Source organism: Lepidochelys olivacea (assembly GCF_965140295.1).
Source record: "Lepidochelys olivacea isolate rLepOli2 genome assembly, chromosome: 8".
Classification (NCBI taxonomy): Eukaryota; Metazoa; Chordata; order Testudines; family Cheloniidae; genus Lepidochelys; species Lepidochelys olivacea.
The window spans coordinates 68,953,285-68,968,078 of record NC_140418.1 but is presented as its reverse complement, the minus strand read 5'-3'; the positions used below and the strand labels follow the sequence as shown (position 1 = coordinate 68,968,078).

The window sequence follows — 14,794 nt, the reverse complement described above, 5'->3', positions numbered from 1 at the left end:
AAATTTCCCCCAAGGCCACCACCTCCTCTTACATGGCCACCACTACCTTCTCCAGGGTCAAGGCACCTAATTAGTGGAACCAGGCCTGCATGGCTCCACTAATTAGGTGCATGGCCCTTCATTCTCTTGTATGTGCTGCCCAGGCACACACCTTAGAGGGAACTATCCGTGGACCACCTGAATGGAGCTCATGGACCACTGTTTGAGAACTTCTGCTTTAGGCTATCTGAAAGTATGAGACACTAATTTTCAGAACTGTAGCGAAGCCAAGCAGTTTTATATATTCTAAAATCCATGTGGGAAAGACTATGTAACTGTGCTTAATTGGCAGTGAAATACAAATATTTTGAGGAGCAATAAACCTTACCATCAAATCCAGAGCTAGTACTTTGTAAGGCAGGTGGAAGGGGGATATAGACCTCTCTTGTCCGCTCTCCAGTAGCAACAGGGGAAAGAAAGATCACTCTTAGTACTTACTCATTACTATTTAAACCTGTGCAATACATCTACATTCTTTCTTCAGTGAAACCTGATTTTATCATTTAAAATACTTTCATATGAGTTCTTGAGTTTAAGAAACCCCACTTGTTATATTCTTTAATGCCGACACTATAGAGGTGTGTATGTGGGGAGGTTAAGATGACTTGCATCAAAACTTTTAACATTGCGTTAACACCTTAAACAGCACACCAGCCAAATAATCATAAGAGTTCTCTTTATTTTGAGTACAGCTTATGGAGATGGAACACTAGCACAAGCTGTGAACAGATATTTTAGAAAACTAACCTGTTGACACAAAAGAGCAGGGAGTTTTGACTTTTTTATAGTCTATCAAATAATTCTTTAGTATAACTAAGATGACTAAAACTAAGACACACCCTCATGATGCTAAAAAGTGTTTTTTCCTGCTCACTAGCGTAAATAAAAAAGCTAGTTCTCGTATGTTGGTTTATGTCTGAAGTTTAGCAAGCAAACAAAATAACTTGTTAATTGAAGTTGGTTAGTTATACTGTCGAGTTAAAGCCACATCACAAGTTAAGTTACTCGATTTTGCTAAAGAAAAGCAGAATAACCTACAGGAACAAGTGTTGAGGTACCCATTATATCAACTTCCCAAACTAGCTTTGACTCATCATCCACACTTGAGAAGTAAGTGATGCACCTGCCATGCCTCCACAGTCCATGAATAATGTCTCTCTCTTTCTGCCCTTTTTTACCAACCAACCAACCCACCGAAGCCATGGTGCTTCTGTTATGTCTAAGGTCTTTTAACACTTAAGCCTTGACTTCAAAAGCTTGCTAAATTACTAAATTGTGAGAGCAGCCATGCTACAAAAACAGCTCAGGTTACACAGAATGATTTGATTAACAGCTCAGAGTTACAGCTGAAGACTGTAGCTTTGTCCCCACTGCATTATTATTAGCTCATGCTTCAGTAGTACTTAAGCATCTACCCACTACCCATGTCAGACAATCTAGCTCGAATTTAAAGCACCAGATAACTCAAGCTAGAGATTTGTGTGTGTGTGTGTAGATTTGGGAGTTGGGTTAGAGGCAACTCTAGTTATACCTTGAGCTAACACTGCAGTGAAGACAAGCCATTAGAGAAAATTTTCTTTGAGTTTCTAGCCCATATGTTTATAAACAAAAGCTTAAGTTCTGCAGACACTGATGAGTACTCATCAGATGTACTGAAACAGAATCTGTAAATACCAGCTCAATCTTATCATACTTTCTAGTCTTGCCATATCCCCTCCCTACTTGGGAAAGAGTTTTTATCTCCCGTGTATGATTTTAAAAGGATTAAATGCCTTGAGCCTTAACACCTTTTAAATTATCCCTTTTTAGCAAGGCATGAGAGGATGTTTCCCAGACAGTGTGTAAATATAAAATGTAAAGTTCACTCACCTTTAGTAACGAATGGCTTATAAAAATAACAAAGCTTAAATTACACTTAAATCTACTCAGTACAATGTACACCATTTAGATATAGTTACCTATCACTATTTTTCAAGCAGATGCCAGGCTATAACAGTAAAGCACTTGGCTAATTCTCAGAATAGATGTGCTTGAATAAAGTACTCCTGAAGGTTTCTATTAAGGTCTTCTAGCACAAAAGTCCTTGATGCATCATCAGGAACTTGGGACATCAGAAAGTACATTTTCTATACAGTGTAAATCTAAAGCTTGGCCAGATTCTTGGGAATGACTTGATCATTCTGTGCCACATTGAATCTGCCTGTAGAGCAAGTGTATCCAGTCCTCAGAAGGTCACTTGAACCCATGGTAAGTCTAATCATTTTCCTTGAAAAGAGAGCCTTGAAATTAATGCAAATGGATTGTTGTGGTTAAATGGAAAATGCATGCAGCTTGGCTGCACTTCTGCTGCAGGAGACTAGAGTTCTTAAAGAGCATTTGCACCCGAAATCAGTTTATTTTTGTGGTATATCCCAAAGAATCATCTAACTAAATGTCCCTTGAATTTAAAGCTAGCCTCATGTGAAGTGTATGCTGATAGCACGTGAGGAGGAAGAGACCTCCAGTAGTTACAGCAGATCTACTCTGTAAAGAATCAAAAAGAACACCTTCAACTTCCCATCCCACAGCTAGAGCTCACAAGAAAACACTGGCCACCTCCACTGCTGTGAGAAACAGCTGCCACTCACGGAGCCGCTTAGAGAAGATTCTGAGATACTGTTGGGTGTAGAGGTACTGAGGTGGAGGGTGGAAAGACTGAAGGGTTCGTCGGGGAAGATTACAGAATGGATTTGGGTGAGGACGGGTTAGGGAATGGGACTCTTTCCAGGGAATTGCTGATAGGCAAAAAAATTGTAGCAGAGCCCCTTTTGCGAGGATATCGCTGTGGCTTTGGTGAATTTGTTCCTTCATTTTCATTTTAATGGTGGGAGTGGTGTATTTTCCCCCAAAGAATTTCAAGAAAGGGTGGGGTAAGTATTTTCACTACTAATAACACAAATGTTTAGAAAGATTTATGGGATTCCTCTCCCCCCACCTTAAAAAAAATCCATTCCTGGTTTGGGGGAAGGGGGTTGGGTTTTTTTCCCCAGACACAAGGTTTCTTTCAAGGAAACTTGTGGTGTGCCTTACCTCCCACTGTTTTGTTTTTTAAGGTCCTCTTTGAAGTAGTTTGTTACTAGTATTCTCATAGCAGCACACATTTAGCAAACAAATTGCTCAGGTAATGCTTAGGCTTTTTCCTCTTTGGTGGCACTCTTCTCAGTTTCTGAAACTGGATCCAGTTTGGGTTTGTGTGACAGTGCACAAATGTTTATCCTAGCCCTGGAGCTCTAGTAGTTTTCATCCTGAAGAAAACATTTCTCTACTCCAGCTGCAGTTATCTTAGTGATAGGATGAACTCCACTCTCGTATGGAGAAGACAGTGTGGCAAGAGTAAAATAGGCTGGTCTATGGAAGACAATATTGGTTGGTCCACCAGTACCACTTCCTGTCATACCTAGATATTCTTTGAAAGGGACTGAATTCCTTAATGAGTTGTCCTGGCATCCTTAGTCTGTCTAACTGACAGGATCACAATACAAAGCAGAATGTAGTCAGGCTACTGAACAGATGAAGTATAAAGCAACAAACGCAGTTTACAATGTTTTAAAATCTCTCTGCTGTATTCCCTGGCACACACATTGCTTCTACATGTTCTGCCAAACAGCCAAAATCTGACAGAATAAAACATTATTCCAGATTCCTAAGGAATCAATAAGATGGAAGCAAGATGGTGATACATAACAAGAAACAAAACAAATCCCCATTGATCCCTTTTTCAAATCTCAAGAATCAAGACAGGGCCCATTGCTCAGCAAATGGTTTGAATTTGAAAACAAAGTTATTTTTTAAAAAAAATTCACATGTGCCTTTGATTTATTGTGGTGTTTAAAAACAACCAAACAAACGTACCTCCTAAACAAAATACATGTTAAATAGTTTTTAAACAAAACTGAATTGTTAAATCAATAGCCCAAATAGACCATTAGAGGGCAGCATTCAGAGACTTATGATTACTAACAGTAGTTTCAAGAAGCAGTCCTGGCAGGCATCGGAGGAATGGATTCTATCTACTGCTCCTTTATAGACAGAAAGGTCTGCCATATCATAGTCATATGGTATTGCCATCAGTCTACTTCATACTGCAGAATGCTGAGATGGTTGTAAAACAGCAGGAAAACTACTGAAAATGCCATCAATCAGTCAAAAATGTATGTCTTCAGATCTGCTTTGTATTTATTTTAGTGAAATAGTATTATAATGAATTTGCTCATTTCTTGTATTTACAGGAAAAGACCTACACAGGGCTATGGTTGATAAAACTTCCTAACAAGAACTTTTATTTAGAGATACCTTTATTTAAGGAGACAGGTAATAGTCAGTTGAGAGCAATTCTAAGAAGAACCAACAGATTGCATGGGATTTAAATTACTTCCCTCTGAGGCAATCAATGATTTTTTGATATGCTTATCAGAGATAACAAGCCTGGTTGTAATCTCACACTTGAATGCAACTGAGTTAGTCCTTGTCTGTACAATTGAGTTACACCTCTATAAAACTCGTGTGAGAAAACAATCAGGCCCAATAGATGGATTCTGAGAATAAAGTGGTATCAACTGGTGTCCACTGTGCCAAAGGGATCAAACAAAAGCGGGACTACAGTATGATATAAAAGCTTTGAAGAAGTCCCAGTTTTATGCTATATTCTAGTTCATTAAACCACACCTAGATAAGTTAATCATAAAAGAAGCACAACACATCGTAGTGATTCCTCTTCCAAACTGAGAAAGAATCTATAATTGCATCCCTAACTGCTTTTCTTCTTCGAGTTCTTGCTCATGTCAATTCCATTCTAGGTGTGTGGGTACCCACGTGCACAGTTGTCAGAGACTTTTGTCTTGGTGGTATCAGTAGGGTCAGCTGTGGCACCCCTTGGAGTGCCACCCTCATGAGTCGGTATATTAGGCGCTGCCCGCCCTCTCAGTTCCTTGTTACTGCCGGTGACGATTGGTTGGAGCACCTTGTCTTGCAGATCGCAAGAGCATTAGCAGTTCTTTACAATCTTTGTTATCTTCTCTGTGCACAGTTTGTAGGTACTTAGTTAGCCATTCAGTTAAGTGTTAAGTTAGTTGGTAGTTAGAGTCTTGGCTGGGACTTCGTCCTAGAGCGAAGCATGCCTTGCTGTCCGAGCTTCAAACCATGTTCGTCAAGCAGCAGGCTGATGCCTATCAGTGACCTCTACGACTGCTGCTTGAAGTGTTTGGGGGAGTCCCATAGGAAGAACAAGTGTCAAATCTGTAAAAACGTTCGACCTAGAACCCAAAAGGAGCAGGATATCCATTTGAGGGTCCTCCTCATGGAGGCTGTGCTTCATCCTGCATCGGAGCTCTCCCACTCGGGCTGGGGCAGAGAGTTGGGGTGCAGGAATGTGAGGATGCTGGCTGGGGGTGAGGGCTCTGGGGTTGGGCCAGGGATGAGGGGTTTGGGGTGCAGGAGCGTGCTCTGGGGCTACAGTCAGCAGAGAGGACTCCCTGCAGCTCTTTCTCCCCCTCCCCCCGCAGCAACTGGGCTGGGGGAGAGGCACCTCTCCCTGCCGTGGCAGCTCCAGGGCTGGGACCGCAGGATATACACCCCTCCCCTGGGTACTTGTTGGGACACATGATGGCCTGCACTTGCGTGGTCCAGCATATGCTGCTCCGCCTCAGGCCCTTGCAGGTGTTGCTGGCGTCGGTCTACGTCCCCAACAGACACAGCCTGGACTGGGTGATCTGGATTCCGAACTGCATACTGTTGTCACTCAGCTGGTGGCAGGATCCTACATTAGTGTTGGCAGGAGTCCCCTTTGCGACTACTTCCCCGTCGGTGACACTCGTCTCCAATGCATTGCATCTGGGGTGGGGGAGTCTACCCGGGCAATCTCAGCACACAAGGTTATTGATCCAGTCATGATCGATCCCTCCATATCAACGTCAGAGAGCTCAGACTTTTTCGCCTGACCAGTCAAGCCTTCCTACCTCACATGTAAACAAAGCGGTCCAATTACTAATGGACAACACAGCAGCTATGTTTTATATCAACAAGCAAGACAGCGCCAGATTGTCTTTCCTTTGCCAGGAAGCCCTCAGGTTCTGGGAACTGCAGCACGACCTTCATCTTGTGACCACTCACCTCCCTGGGGCCAAGAACACTTTGGCAGATCGCCTCAGCAGGACCTTCTCATCTCGCCACGAGTGGCCCCTCCATCTGGGAGGGATCAGCTTCATCTTCCGTAAATGGGGAACTCCCCAGGTGGACCTGTTTGTGTCCAAACAGAACAGGAAATGCCATGTTTTCTGCTCAATTTGAGGAATCAACAGGAGCTCCCTGTCAGATGCTTTTCTGCTGCCATGGTCGGGAGCTCTGTTTTACGCCTACCCCCTCTCCCCCGCCCCACTTCCGTTAATTCAGAGTTCTCATGAAGATCAAGCAGGACAGGGTGAAGGTGATCTTCATAGCACTGGCTTGGCCGTGCCAGCACTGGTTAAGCACACTGCTGGACGTCTCGGTGGCCGCTCCGTTACGACTGCTGCTCCAACCGGACCTACTGTCAAAAAACCATGGCAGTCTGGAGACCTGGAGACACTGCAACTGACGGTTTGGCTGCCGCATGGTTGAATGTTTTGGAGCGGCAGTGTCCAACATGTCCTGTTGGGCAGTAGAAAGCCCTCCACCAAAGCAACCTACCTTGCCAAATGGAAGCGGTTCGCCTGCTGAATGTCGCATAAAGGCATTCAGCCCAAGCAAGCGTCGCTGCAGTTAATCCTGGACTACCTTCTGCATCTCAAGCTCCAAGGCCTGTCCCTTCATCTATCAAGGTCCATTTGGCAGTTATCTCGGCCTTCCATTCCCCCCTCGAGGGTAGGTCAGTTTTGGCCCAGGACATGAGGGTCAGTTTCCTCAAGGGCCTCGAGCACCTTTACCCGCACATCAAGGACCCTGTTCCTCCGTGGGACCTGAATCTGGTGCTGTTGTGGCTCCTGAGTCCCCACTTCAAGTCTCTTGCTTCCTGATCTCTCCATCACCTGTCCTGGAAGATCATGTTCCTGGTCGCAATAACATCTACCCACTGGGTCTCCGAGATTAGGGCACTCACCTCAGAACTGCCCTATATCATAGAATCATAGAATATCAGGGTTGGAAGGGACCCCAGAAGGTCATCTAGTCCAACCCCCTGCTCAAAGCAGGACCAATTCCCAGTTAAATCATCCCAGCCAAGGCTTTGTCAAGCCTGACCTTAAAAACCTCTAAGGAAGGAGATTCTACCACCTCCCTAGGTAACGCATTCCAGTGTTTCACCACCCTCTTAGTGAAAAAGTTTTTCCTAATATCCAATCTAAACCTCCCCCACTGCAACTTGAGACCATTACTCCTCGTTCTGTCATCTGCTACCATTGAGAACAGTCTAGAGCCATCCTCTTTGGAACCCCCTTTCAGGTAGTTGAAAGCAGCTATCAAATCCCCCCTCATTCTTCTCTTCTGCAGGCTAAACAATCCCAGCTCCCTCAGCCTCTCCTCATAAGTCATGTGTTCCAGACCCCTAATCATTTTTGTTGCCCTTCGCTGGACTCTCTCCAATTTATCCACATCCTTCTTGTAGTGTGGGGCCCAAAACTGGACACAGTACTCCAGATGAGGCCTCACCAATGTCGAATAGAGGGGAACGATCACGTCCCTCGATCTGCTCGCTATGCCCCTACTTATACATCCCAAAATGCCATTGGCCTTCTTGGCAACAAGGGCACACTGCTGACTCATATCCAGCTTCTCGTCCACTGTCACCCCTAGGTCCTTTTCCGCAGAACTGCTGCCTAGCCATTCGGTCCCTAGTCTGTAGCTGTGCATTGGGTTCTTCCGTCCTAAGTGCAGGACCCTGCACTTATCCTTATTGAACCTCATCAGATTTCTTTTGGCCCAATCCTCCAATTTGTCTAGGTCCTTCTGTATCCTATCCTATCCCTCCCCTCCAGCGTATCTATTGTATGGTCTTTTACAAAGACACAGTCCAGATGAGGCAACACCCAGCCTTCCTGCCCAAGGTGGCCTCTCAGTTTCATACAAGCCAGGATATTTTCTTACCTGTCTTTTTTTCAAAGCCGCGTATGTCAGAGGTGTAGCATAGGCTGAATTCCCTAGACATCAGGTGGGCACTAGCCTTCTGCATTGAAAGGACAAAGCCATTCTGCAAAACAACGTGGCCGACAGAATGAAAGGTCGCCCAGTGTCTGCTCAAAGAATTTCTTCTTGGATCACCACCAGCATTCTCTATTGCTATGATCACGCAAAGGTGCAACCCCCGGCGATTGTAACTGCCCACTCGACCAGGGTGCAGGCCTCTTTGGCAGCCTTTCTGGCCCAAATGCCTATCCAGGACATCAGTAGGGCGGCCACCTAGTCATCTGTCCATACGTTAACGTCCCACTATGCACTTATCCAGCAGGCCCTGGATGATGCTAGCTTCGGTAGAGCAGTACTGCAAGCCGCCAAACGGTGAAATCCCAGCCCACCTCCGAGGATACTGCTTGTGAGTCACCTAGAATGGAATCAACATGAGCAAGCACTTGAAGAACAACAGTTACCTGTCTTTTGTAACTGTTCTGTGAGATGTGTTGCTCATGTCCATTTCATTACCTGCCCTCCTACCCATCTGTCAGAGGTGCCAACAGGAAGGAACTGTGAGGGTGTAACGTCGGCGACGCCTAATATACAGACGCATAAGTGCGGCACTCAACACGGTACCATAGCTGACCCTACTGATACCAATAAGGCAAAAGTCTCCAACTGCGCACGTGGATGCGCACATACCTGGAATAGAATGGACATGAGTAACACATCTCGAAGAACAACAGTTGCAAAAGGTAGGTAACCGTTTTTTCTTTGTTACTCAAAGTGATATTCTATTAAATACTAGGGTCGCTTGTTTTAATCCAAGACAGATGACCATTGCATTCTTAGATTTGCTCTGAATTGAAGGGGGAGAGTGCCTACCTAGCACTATTTAAAGCTTGGAAATTTACAAACTGAATTACAACAGCTTTCTACAATTAAATACAAAAACTAAGTTAAGAAGGAAGTTTGGAATGCCAATTTTATGTTTCCAGAGCATCTGTAACTCTCTTAGGCCTTGTCTACACTACAGGGGAAATTCGATCTAAGCTACGCAATATGAGTTCTGTGAATAGCATAATTCAAATGGATGTAACTTAGACCTACTTACCTCTGGATCCACACTACGCGATGTCAGTGGGAGATGCTCTCCTGTCGACTCCCCCTACTCGATCTGGTGGAGTGCAGGAGTCGACGAGAGAGTGATCTGCGGTCGATTTAGCGGGACTTCACTGGACCCGCTAAATTGACCGCCAATGTATCGAACATCAATCCCCCAGTAAGTGTAGACAAGTGTAGACTATATAGTATTTTGCTGCCTTCTATTTTTTTTGTTTTGTTTTTGTTTGCATACACATTGTTTCAAAGTAATTACTTTGTAGGAACCACAACTTTGAATTTGTGTATATCAGACAATAAGAAAATGTCAGTTGAGTGTTTGAGCATATTTGAATAAGCAGGTGACATCTTGTATGTGAGTGAGGTACCATGGGCTGCTAACCTAGTTCAGCATCTGTTTCCCCACACACACTTTTGTTTGTTTATTTTAAGGCTGACTGGATTTTCACTAACTCTGTTGGTGTTTTCAGGGGAGTGAATAGGAGGCTTGTTCCCCTAACTTGTCACCTGTGGGAAATTGACTAGCGCTCTCTAGAGATTTCAGGAAGAAGTCGATGAGATTGTTCAGAGGGTCAGCCCTGGGCCTGCTCCTCCATGCTGTAGCAGCAGGATGTATGTGCTCCTCTGTGTAGTATTCTGCTCTTTGAATACTGAAAACACACTGTGACGCAGACTCTAGGATCCTGTGCGGTGAGAGGATCCCAGAGCTCAGGCTGCAGCCCAAGCACAAACATCTACACTACAATTAAACAGCCCTTTTTCCTGAGCCTGAGTCAGCTTGCATGGGCCAGCTTCCAGTCTAGTTGCAGTGTGTAGATATGTAGTCAGGGTGCACTGAAGGATTTCACAATCACCATCATTAATTGATCTGGCTTTACTGCAAGCTAATCTTCCACCTCATCTCAAAGAAATAGAAAACCTGTGCAATGGATCCTCCTTTCAAGCATTAACTGAACTGGGTGAAAATAAGATCAAAGTTTATATTCAGCTTGCTATTTCATATGGTCTTATTCATTTTACCTATATGATTACTCACTTTACGATGGACAAAAACATGTAACTGTTCTCTTGGAGTTAGGACAGTATAACCAATCATTGTCACAGCCAGCACACACACACACACATTAAATAGCCAGTCAATGCTTTAACCTCACTCTTGATTGCTAGGATTGCATGTACATGTGCAACTCACAGTTATGGTGTGAATGTAATGACAAACTTAACTTTAAAATCAGATTGCATTGTATCTGATTGTAGAATTTCCTGGCTTTTCTAGCAGTGATGTTTCAGACAAAGTGTGATTCACGTGGCCAGGAAAGAAAAAGATTCCAAATGCCATAATTCTGCCAATCATGTAAACTGCTTCTGTCCTCTCCAGAGAAAATCAAAGGTTCAGTGACTTGATCACAGGTTCTCCCTCTTTGGTACACACAGTCTCCTCCAATCAGGGAACAGAAACAATACTATGTGGTCAAGCAGTCCTAGCACACAATGATGAATCTACAAACCACAGTTCATATACAATTCCTAGGCTGAAACTTGTTCATAAACTACCCAACAGTTAGCCCATTTTTCTGCTTATAAACTGATTTTCATGCTAAATTTGTCAAGTGATTCATTCAAAATAGCTCAGTTCCCAATTATGATTGTGAATTACAATAACAGCTGATGGCAACAGGATCTGGCAGCAGAAGCTGCGCTGTATAAACTGGCACACTTTGCAGTTGAACAAGTTCCAAAGAATACAACTACACAGAAAGGGTGAGGTAGTTCTGCCTCACTTGTATTTTATTCAAGCAAAGGGAGGGTTGTTATGTAGATGACATTTTTTCTTGCCATTTTAGATAGACCCTTTCCTATTCTGCTAATTTGTTTGATGTCTGTAACATGATGTGGTTCTCAGCAGCATTTTCCAACCAGCGTTGTTTACAAGTGAAGTCTGTGTGACTGGGGCTGCAGAAATCCTGAAGACTAAGTCTTCCCAAAAAACACATGCTGCACTGAGCTGAGTGTAAAAGAGCCTGTCCTGTTTTTCAACCTTCATTGTGGACCACCTCCATATTGGACCTCCCTTTCAAACATCACCAGAGCTGAACAAAAGTCAAGTCAATGTTTATTTTTATCTTGCTACTTCAGATGTGAACCTTAGGGCTGGTCTACACTGGCAAGTTTCTGAGCAGTAAAGCCACTTTTTGCACTCAAACTGCAGACGGGTACATACTGCCAAGCCACTTCGTGAGCAGAAACTCCTCAATTGGAGCGCTGCAAAAAAAAAAAACCACCTCGAGGAGAGTCGTCAGGCTGTTTGCGCAGAGGCTCCAGTGCTCTATTGCCAGTGTAGACACTTGATTGCTTTCTGTGCTGTAATTGGCCTCCGGAGCTGTCCCATAATGCCTCGAGTGACCGCTCTGCTCGTTGTTTTGAACTTGGCTGCCCTGGAGACATACGCCCCTCCACTTTCAAAGCACCATTTCTGACAGCCATTGTGTGCTGTGCTGATCTGCTCCGGGACACAAAGCAAACCATTAATGTGGAATGCTCGTGCTGTTGAACACAGAGGCAGGTGTCTGTGTGTGAGAGAGAGATTGCTGTGCAGAGAGCCCGGGGAGGGAGGCAGGGGCTGATGTCAGGGTTTCCCCCTCCCCCACCTCAGGACTGGTTGCTTCCTGCCATTGTCTGAACTTACAAGACAGCATGCTCTCTCTCATACACACACACTCTCTCTCTCTCTCTCTCTCTTTTCGCCCACCCCCACTTCAGCTGAAAAGCAGCTGGCAATGTATTAGGATGCCCATGGAAGATGGGACTGAGAAAACTGAATCATGTGATGCTGTGCCTGCCCCATGAGGCATTGCAAACCCTTCCCAAAGCACCCTGTGGCCAGTTGCACAGTGGGATAGCTACCACAGTGTGCTGCTGTCTTTGCCATTGCAAGAGCTGCTAATGTGGATGCGCTTCAGTGTCACAAGGAGCACAGTGTGGACAGGCAACAGCACTTTAATTCCAGCATTTTAATAAAAGTGGTATAACTTGTGGTGCAGAAACTTGCCAGTGTAGACATATCCTTAGTTCCTTTCTCTGCCCTCCTCTAGCCCAATACTCAGTCCTGAATGTATATGTTGACTTCCTTCCTTCATAAAGAACAGCTATTCAGCTTCTTTTCTCCGAATTTTTAGGTCTTGAACCAAAGGGCTTGGCTACACTTGTGAGTTAGAAGGCATTAAAGGAGCTCCGGGCACCCTAGCTCACTACCCGTCCACACTGGCAAGGCACGTAGAGCGCCCGGACTCCGCGGCTAGAGCACTCCTGCTACTCCACCTTGGAGAGTGGAATAATGCTTGATGCGCCCCCACTGGAGCGCCGCAGCACCAGTGTGGACGCCCTGGTCTGTTAGTGCACTCTGATTGGCCTCCAGAAGTGTCCCACAATGCCTGTTCTAGCCACTCTGGTCATCACATTTTGAACTCTACTGCCCTGCCCTCAGGTGACCAACCTTCAGACCTGCCCTTTAAATTCTCTGGGAATTTTGAAAATCCCCTTCCTGTTTGCTCAGCCAGGCATGGAGTGCTCTCAGCGAATCTTTCCAGGTGATCATGCCTCCACACGCCAGGCAATCCCCAGTATGGACCAATGGTGAGGTGCTGGACCTCATCAGTGTTTGGGGGGAGGAAGCTGTCAGGTCCCAGCTGCACTCCAGCCATAGGAATTATGATACCTTTGGGCAGATATCAAGAGACGTGATGGAAAGGGGCCATGACTGGGACGCTCTGCAGTGCAGGTTTAAAGTGAAGAAGCTGCAAAATGTCTACCACAAAGCCCACGAGGCAAACCACTGCTCTGGTGCTGCCTCTGCGACCTGCCGTTTCTACAAAGAGCTGGATGCGATACTTGGGGGTGACCTCACCTCCACTCCGAATACCACCATAGACACTTCAGAGCCCAGTGCAACAAGGCAGAAGGAGAAGAAGGAGGAGCAAAGCAGGAGCGAGGGTGCTGAGGCAGAGGAAGACACCCCGGCATCCCTAGATGCATGCAGCCAGGAGCTGTTCTTAAGCCAGAAGGAAGGTAGCCAGTTGCAGCAGCCAGTGCTTGGGGAAGGACAAACACCAGAGGAGGTTCCCAGTAAGCGGCTTTTATTTTGGGAAGGAAGTTATTCGGTGCGAGCTCTTGGGGAGAGAAGGGTTAGGGCTGCATGCATGCGTAGATGTGGAATAGGGTGTTGATGTGCTCTCTCACATCGCAGTAATCAGCCTCAGTGATTTCTTCAAAGGTCTCATCCAGAAGTTTAGCAATGCGCTTGCGCAGGTTTCTTGGGAGAGCTACTGTGGTCCTTGTCCCAGTTGGGTAACATGTCCACACCACTGTGCCGTGATGGGTGGGGGGGACCATTGCTGCACACAGGCAAGCAGCATATGGGCCCAGGTGGAAGCTGTATTATAGTAGAAGACCCTCCCTTGCTTCCCAGGTCACCCTCAGCAGCGAGATATCTTCCAGGACGAACTGCTGTGGAAAATGTGGGGACAGTGTTCAGTATAGGGGCCCCCTGCCACTGTTGGCTCTCCCCAAGACACAGAAACCCAGAGGACAGTACAGCCATGAAGCAATCAGTCACGCTTGTGCTTACTCACCATTTTGGGGCTCCCGTGGGTTATGTGTGCTCGCTTTGGGACGGGCAAATTATGCTATTGTGTAGACTGTGCTTGCCCTTAAGTACAGGGGAATCATTGTTCTGTCTGGTGTGAACAATGCTGCCTCTGTTAAGTGTTGCATTTTGCCTTTACAGATGCAACCTTGAGATCTCAGTTGTCCATGTTATCACCAGCCAAAAGACTCCAAAGATACAGAAAGAGGCCACGTAGAAGCAAGGAAGACATTTTGCATGAAGTAATGCAGCATTCAAGTAATGAAAATCAGAAAGTGCAGGAATGGCAGGACAGTGAAAGGAGGATCCGCCAGCAGACTGAGGAGCGCTGGCACAAAAGCACTGTGCTCCGGCAGCAAAGCACGGATCAGCTGATAAGCATATGGAGCACCAAGCGGACTCTATCCCCATCTCCATGCAGTATAGCCATCCTGAAGTGAAGCACTCATTGCACAGCATTCCAGACAGGAAGTCTGAGTATGAGAACAGGACATACGCAAATCAGTGATTGTACCGTTCCTCACCCTACCCCCTTGCCCTTTCTGTTTCCCAAGCAGTTGTGTTTCTTTTTAATAAATTAATTTTCTTTTCAATAAATAGATTTTTTTGGCTTTGAAAACATTCTTTATTATTGCATAAAGTAAAAGATACCTTATCCCAGGAAAGAAACAGGCACTGCAAGTCATTGTAGCAAATACAGATTCCTACTAACATTTGAACCACTGCACTTCACTCCCGTGCAGGGCACCAGACATTACTGGTGGTTTTCAGCCTCAAATTGCTCCCTCAAGGCATCCCTAATCCTTGCAGCTCCACACTGGGCCCCTCTACTAGTCATGCTCTCTGGCTGTTCAAATTCAGCCTCCAGGTCTT

The 14,794-nt window shown here is 45.4% G+C and overlaps 1 protein-coding gene across 2 annotated transcripts; it reads left to right on the top strand.

The window, feature by feature from the left end:
- The first annotated feature begins 4,211 nt into the window (after positions 1 to 4,211).
- On the top strand, positions 4,212 to 14,472 carry LOC311524863 (uncharacterized protein). Of its 2 annotated transcripts, none has more exons than XM_084636439.1 (3): positions 4,212 to 4,229; positions 12,456 to 13,401; positions 14,063 to 14,472. In XM_084636439.1, exons 2-3 carry the CDS (start codon positions 12,873 to 12,875, stop codon positions 14,359 to 14,361), a joined length of 828 nt encoding a protein of 275 aa, XP_084492565.1. In that variant the 5' UTR covers positions 4,212 to 4,229; positions 12,456 to 12,872; the 3' UTR covers positions 14,362 to 14,472. The 2 variants fall into 2 exon arrangements, with proteins under 2 accessions (XP_084492565.1, XP_084492566.1); XM_084636440.1 differs by lacking the exon at positions 4,212 to 4,229 and adding an exon at positions 9,156 to 11,379.
- Positions 14,473 to 14,794: the final 322 nt, after the last annotated feature.

Bases quoted from the DNA above. Each gene is read 5' to 3' on its own strand.
- LOC311524863 (XM_084636439.1), top strand. From the start codon at position 12,873: ATGCCTCCACACGCCAGGCAATCCCCAGTATGGACCAATGGTGAGGTG. The intron at 13,402-14,062 runs GTAAGCGGCTTT...TTGCCTTTACAG, and splicing joins AACACCAGAGGAGGTTCCCA to ATGCAACCTTGAGATCTCAG.